Raw genomic sequence first — 6945 nt, forward strand, 5'->3', positions numbered from 1 at the left:
TCTTGGCTTTTCCATCTCCCAGTTAATTTCTCATTGTAAGTAAACCTGGCAGTCTTGGTCTTCTCAAAACACAATTTACTTTCAGCGAGTAATCTTCATGGCAATCATGAGATTCCATTTTTTAAATTAAAAAGCAGGAGTTTGCCAGTATCTGTTGGCTGAGTTTCTGTAACTGAAATAGCTAAGAAAACATACAAGATATTCTAATTATTATCCTGACATTTTGTGTAATGCAACAATGAAAACTCTTCAGTTGTCATTCAGCTATTCCATTGATACAGACATGTGTGATGTAACGCAAACAGCTGTAAAAGAAAACAAGGTCTTCAAGGTTATCAAAACTGAAAAAGTTTTATTTATTATTTTAAAACAGATGAATTTATCATGAAATATAAAGGTTCTCTCTTCATTTTATAATCAGAAAAAAGGCACTGTTTAAATAATGTCAAGGTTGAGTGCCACAACAATTGAAGTTAGGACATATGAAATAATGTCAACACTCTCTTCTCACAGCGGTATTTAAAAAAGAGAAGGCTGAAGCACCTCGTGGAACAGGGAAAAGCAACAGTCAAAACATGGTAAACACATTGGAGTCATATTCCAAAACTGGAGCAATAAGTAAACAATTACAAAATCAATTGGATCTTTTAAAAAACGCTTTCCCTGAATTTCTTGGGGAAAAAATTCAGAGGGGTTGTAAGATTTGGATTAGTAGCTTTTAATGGGAAAGCTGATGACCCCATTAGCTTTGGGTGCTCTAAAAATAAGAAAGATAAGAAAAGCCTATGCTGAATACTTCATTGTGTATGGGATCATTTAAAAGTAGAGATAAAAAGAAGAGCCAACAAAGGGGAAGAGAAGCCATGGGAGATGAGGCAAATTCCAATTTAATATATTATAATACCTTTCACTAAAGGTAAAAAGGAAAGGCCTGTTGCTGCCCTGTGGTACACAATACTCTCCAATATGCATTTTGTAAATGTAGGTACTTCACTGGGGATTTCCTTTCTGCAGGATATGTGAAGATGCGCAGTTATAGGAGATCAGTCACGAACATTCATACTGGACCAAACCTTCTGAAATGCATGTATATTCAAGTATATCTAGTACAAGACATCATATCCTGACTCTTCATATGGCTAAAATACTATAAAATGAATTATTTAAATCTTCTGGTAGAGGCCTCGCTCCTGACAGTGACTTCTGACTTGTGTGGGTGGTAGATGTCTGTGTCCTGGTCCAGTCCTGGATGATATGCTATAATAAAGTTCTTGCAGAGGCCCAAATTAGGTTTTCAATCATGATTACCTGGTGTGATTATTCAGCCAGTGTGAGTTCACTTCAGTCACTGGTCAAAAGATCCATGTTCCTTTCAAAGTTCTCATGGCTGATCTACAGTTCGACTTTCTGACATGGACAGGACTTGGTTGGATATGACAGGCTGTGGTCAATGGGTTTGATCATCATCCATGCAAACTTGCACACGCGTTGCTTGTTGCAGTCCTTCTGCCAGTATATCACATTCCTACGGTTTAGATTGGCTCCAGCACATGCATCATACCACCAGCCTCCCCCAGGAACGCCCCTGTGTTCCAATTTAGCACAATTCTGAAAGAAATTGTCGTTGTCTCTGTCCTTGGTGGTGAACTTCTGGTTGTCATGGAGATAAGCTTCTGTGTCCAGGGTCAGAGCATCAGTGGCGTTGCCTTTGTATAGTCCAACCCTGATTCGGTATTGAGACTCTTCATCTTCAATCAGGAATGGTTCATACTGTCCCCATTTGATTTCAGCATTTAGGTTTACAAGTTTAACTCCAAGTATATATTGTGTGGAGCCACTAGTTAATTGATGCATATATTCATTTCCTAACCAGTGGTTGTCATGAACAGAGCCAAATCCGTATTTGTAATCCTGCCAGGTCCTATCAAAGTCAACAGTACTATTGGCTGTAATGTGCTGGATTACTGTCCAGCCACCATCCTGCATGTTACAAGAGACAACAATTGGGTCTTCCTTTGGTTGGATGATGTAAAGACCGTCTCTGGAATTTCCTTTGGAGCGCTGAAAAATCTCAAAACAATCCGCTGGATAGTCTGAGTAGAGGGGGGGGAAAAAAGTTTCAAAGTAAATTTCTCTTAAAATAATAAATTTTAGATATTGAGTTCTCTAATCCTTTAGAGTGAGTGAAGGACTGCCTTCTGACTGGCAGGTGACTCCCAGCTGGTGGGCATCTACTCAGCTAAAGGGGTAAGATTTGAGGGCAGAATATGCAGGAAATGCCCAGATATTCAGAAAAGGGTTTGTTACCCTGACATAAAACAGAAATGTGCATTATTTTGCATTTATGACAGAAGTAGGTTTGAAAAGCCAAAAGTTATTTACAGACCATTCATTTTCCTCCTGTGTTCTTCCGTTTTGAGTAGTCAGCAAGTTTGCAGTTCCCTGTGCCAAGTGTTGGACTGTTGTGTTACAATAATTACTAGAGTAAGCCTTCTGCTCAACAAATAAACCTAATTTCTCCTTAACCAGTTTATACTTCAGGTATCTGTAAGAACCTTGCATTAAATTCCAATAAGTATGCCGCATGTTCATTGCTAAAAGGGAGATACTAAAACCTATTTCGTGCTCATAGGAATCTTAGAAACATCTGAGGATTTTTTTAGGAACAGTTCTTTCCATTCACAAACTCCAGGCTACATCTGACCACTGATTTGCAGTAGAACCACAGTGCTGTGCAGTGCTTAACACCAGTACGTGAAAAATAGGTGAAAGTGCTTTTCCACTTTACTGCTTATTGGCTAAACTCAGAAGGTAATAAAAATGGCATATAAGGCTTGGGATGAACCTCTCTATTGGGCTGAAATACATACACTGTGTTTTTTAAATGTAACTTGCTTATAAGTAACTTCTTGCTATCGTAGAGTATCAAGCAGCCCTGAGACTAAGGCACAATGCTCTGCTTTTACAATTGACTATGAGATTTCTAAGAGCCAGGATATAAATTATTTAAATATACATTTATGTATGTATGAATTCTTATGTAATGAATTCCTTTTGTGGAGAGGGATGTTATTCAATGTCTGTTCTGTTACTCAGAAGCATGTTTATGAATTGAAATCACTCACTTCTCCATAGAGTTGAAAGGCATATAATTATGTCATTATGCTACAGAATAATAATAACTTGACAAGTTTAATATCTTTACAGGAAAAATTCATAGAATCACAGAATGGTTTAGGTTGGAAAGGGCCTTAAAGTTCATCTAATTCCACCCCCCCTGCCATGGGCAGGGACACCCTCCACTAGACCAGTTTGCTTAAAATCTCATCCAGCCTGGCCTTGAACACTTTGAGGGATGGGGCATCCACAGCTTCTCTGGGCAACCTGTTCCAGTGCCTCACCACACTCACAGTGAAGAATTTTTTCCTTATATCTGACCTAAATCTATCCACTTTCAGTTTAAAGCCACTATCCCTTGTCCTGTCACTACAAGGCCTTGTAAAGTCCAGCTTTTATGTAGGCTCCTTCTGGTACTAGAAGGCTGCAATAAGGTCTCCACGGAGCCTTCCCTTCTCCAGGCTGAACAAGCCCAACTCTCTCAGCCTTTCATCACAGGAGAGGTGCTCCAGCCATATTGTGCTCCAGGATCCTATTGGCTTTCTGGGCTGCCAGCGCACACTGCCAGCTCATGTCCAGCTTTTCATCTGCCACTACCCCCAGGTCCTTCTCCTCAGGGCTGCTCTCTATCCATTCTCCGTCCAGCCTGTACTTGTGCTTGCGATTGCCCCAACCCAGGTGCAGGACCTTGCACTTGGCCTTGTTGAACTCCATGAGGTTGGCAGTGGCCCACCTCTCCAACCTGTCCAGGTCCCTCAGGATGGCAGAGGGATTGCAGATAAGCAATTCCTACAGACCACCTGTGATGTAAAATGATAGTTCTTCAGACCTATGAAATCCTATGTTCTGTGCTGGCAATGACTGATAGGAATTTAGATACTGTATTAGAACTTAATTTTTCCTTCTGGGAAACTGGGGTAATTTAGGAAAAGTATGGCAAGATGTCTTATTTTTTTTTTTCAGAAATTTGTCAAAGAAACAACTAAGGAGAAATATTTCCAAAGATAAAAATTTAAAATAAAAGCTCAGAACAATACTCTTTTCCCAAATCATTGACCAGACAGCTCTGTCTGATCCTTTTACTGAACGCATTGTTTTTATTTTCCTGAACAGAACAGCAAAGTGTGAAAAGAGTCAATCTTACTGTATGTTCTCATGACCAACAGATCAGTTTGTTCAGTGTAAAAATAAAAGCCCCCAACTTTCTAGAAAGAGAACAGGACTACGAGTGACTATTTTATCTACTACTGGTCCTGTAGGGAACTATATCATGCAGTCTTCTTCACAGAAATATTAAATTTCTTCTTTTCTGACTGGAAAACATGGTAGACTTGAAGAACTGTCACTGTTCTGTTGTAACTACCCATCTGGTTCCCAATCTAATTTTATCAATGTCCATTTTCCATCTTTTCTTTCTCATATCATGTTGTCCTTTAGTTAAATAGTGCTTCTTCCTTGGTAATAAGCCGCAGTGTACCATGAGGAATATATTTTTAATCAGCCTTTGTTCTGTTAGGGTAAATTCTGTTAGGATAAACAAGCTTGGTTTTTTTATTATTTAGTGTAAGATCTGTTACGTAATTGTCTTAGTAAGTTATCTGTACCTCTTCACTGCAAATTAATCTCCTAGAATGTGGGTAAAATCTGCACACAGTATTGCAGATGGCCTTATATAGTGCAGCTGATTCCTCCCAAGTCTTACTAGAAACATCTCTGTTGATATTCTAGGATTTTATTTATATTGCTCAGTTTCCTTTAATCTGGAGTCTGGTCTTTGGATCTTCGTGACTGGTAGGGTCCTGACCTTGAAGTAAAAGATAGGATTTTGTACTTTATTTTCCATCCCAATGGTATTACTCAGGAAGGTCTAGGGTTTTTTCTGTGTAATATTCTGATTCTTTGTATTGGCATTTCTCCATGTTATCATTAAATTTTATCAGCATATTCCTACTTTTGCGTCAGAGTAGTTAATAAGATGACCAAAAGATCACTTATAAGTCTCCTTTTTGAATTTATGAATTACTTTTTCATCCAAGTCATTGTCATTTTCTTTTCAATCTGTACTGAAATTCTAATGTAATAACCTTCTCTGATTTAATATTGTATGAAGCATTGTAGCATAAGCTTTGTAGAAGTGCAGATGGACTAAACCTGTTAAATATTATGATTCATAATATCAGTATTTTGTTAAATACAGTCTTTTATCTTTGATATTCAGAAGCTTATTAATACTTCTAAGCCACTCAGGACAGATTTACGGGAATATACAGGCTTTCCAAGGTTTTACTTTTAGGCCTTTCATTGCCTAATAGAATCTAAAGCCATGACTAGAATACTTTAAATCACAAGACTATCTGCATGACATTAAATATCCTGAGAGAGCAGAACTGTATACATGACTCTGTACCCCAGCTGTTAGAACATTTACCTGGTAGACACAACCTGATTCCAAACCTGATCCCATATTTTATAGAACGGCATATATAGAGTATATAGTGATGTCCAAGGCAGCGATGTATTCAGTGACAGTTGTATTTGCATCTGAATATTATTCATGCAAAATAGAAGAATTTCTATAGACAGATGAGAAAATAATTTTGGCTGGTTATTACAGGATTCACTGGGAAAGTGAATTTTATAAACCCTGTAGTGCCATCAGTCAGAGGAGGAAAATGAATCCATCCCACTACTCTTCTTGTGTACATTTTATGTGGGTTCTACAGTGGTGAATGTATGAGAAAACCTACCAAGCTGGACTTTGCAAGCTGGATAGGCAAAGGAATGCCTCAGATATATGTATCAGTGAGATTTAGGTGCTAAGTTGTCAGATGTAATCTAGTTATGATTGACCTAAGAATGTCTTGAAGCGCCACAAAACACTTCTTTTGGCAAAACAAAACAAAAACAAAAACCCAACTGTTAATTTCTCTTTCATTAGGTGGCAGCTGAGTAAGGGTTTTGAAGATTTTGGACTTTGGGTATGTTCACATTGCAAATTATTTTTGCAGCAGTAACTTTCAAATATGTGGGCTGAAAATGTTATAGCAAAGCAATGAAGTCAAACACAGCATGCCTCCAAACCACTCACTCTCTTCACGAGTACCTTTTTCATTGGCGTTACCCAGGCTCTCATAGCCTTTTGGGGAGAGAAGGTGGGCATTAGCCAAGACCACCGCCTCTTTGGTGCTCACTGACGCAGTGCAATGAGAGAGCAAGAGCAAAATAAATCCTGCAAAAAAACTGAACTCATCAACAGCATCTTCCTTCTGAGTCAGTCCTCCTGCAGCAGTACAGAGCTGTACCAGGCTGGAATTGAAAATGGAAAGATGTACGACTTAGTGTGAAACTCCTGAAGGAGAAAGGTATTGAAACACAGCTTCAAGATAGTGAGCCTCTGCCAAAATGGGCTTCTCCCATCTTTCAAGAACATCTCTTTTTCCTGCTGTCACACACCCTGCAGCAACACTTAAAACGTGTCTCACCTCTCTCACCTTGTGGCAGGCTGGGCAATGAAAAACGCTGTAGTTTTGTGTGTCACGAATATAGAAAATTCTGTAATTAGGTATTGAAACACAGCTTCAAGATAGTGAGCCTCTGCCAAAATGGGCTTCTCCCATCTTTCAAGAACATCTCTTTTTCCTGCTGTCACACACCCTGCAGCAACACTTAAAACGTGTCTCACCTCTCTCACCTTGTGGCAGGCTGGGCAATGAAAAACGCTGTAGTTTTGTGTGTCACGAATATAGAAAATTCTGTAATTACAAAAGTAAAAGCACATCTCATATTTATCAGAACTGAATTTAGTTTATTCCCAGAGTCCAAACTGTA

The 6945-nt window shown here is 38.8% G+C and overlaps 1 protein-coding gene across 1 annotated transcript in view; it reads right to left on the reverse strand.

Moving 5' to 3' along the window:
- Positions 1–1392: 1392 nt before the first annotated feature.
- Positions 1393–6945, reverse strand: part of LOC104515042 (fibrinogen-like protein A) — a 15110-nt gene continuing 9557 nt past the window's right edge. The window contains exons 5-6 of the mRNA XM_010158874.1: positions 6206–6423; positions 1393–2093 (exon numbers count right to left, since the gene is read on the reverse strand). Coding sequence (XP_010157176.1) covers positions 1393–2093; positions 6206–6423 — 919 coding nt within the window. The remainder of the gene's footprint in view (positions 2094–6205; positions 6424–6945) is intronic.

This window comes from Eurypyga helias, unplaced genomic scaffold (assembly GCF_000690775.1).
Source record: "Eurypyga helias isolate BGI_N326 unplaced genomic scaffold, ASM69077v1 scaffold19089, whole genome shotgun sequence".
Lineage (NCBI taxonomy): Eukaryota > Metazoa > Chordata > Aves > Eurypygiformes > Eurypygidae > Eurypyga > Eurypyga helias.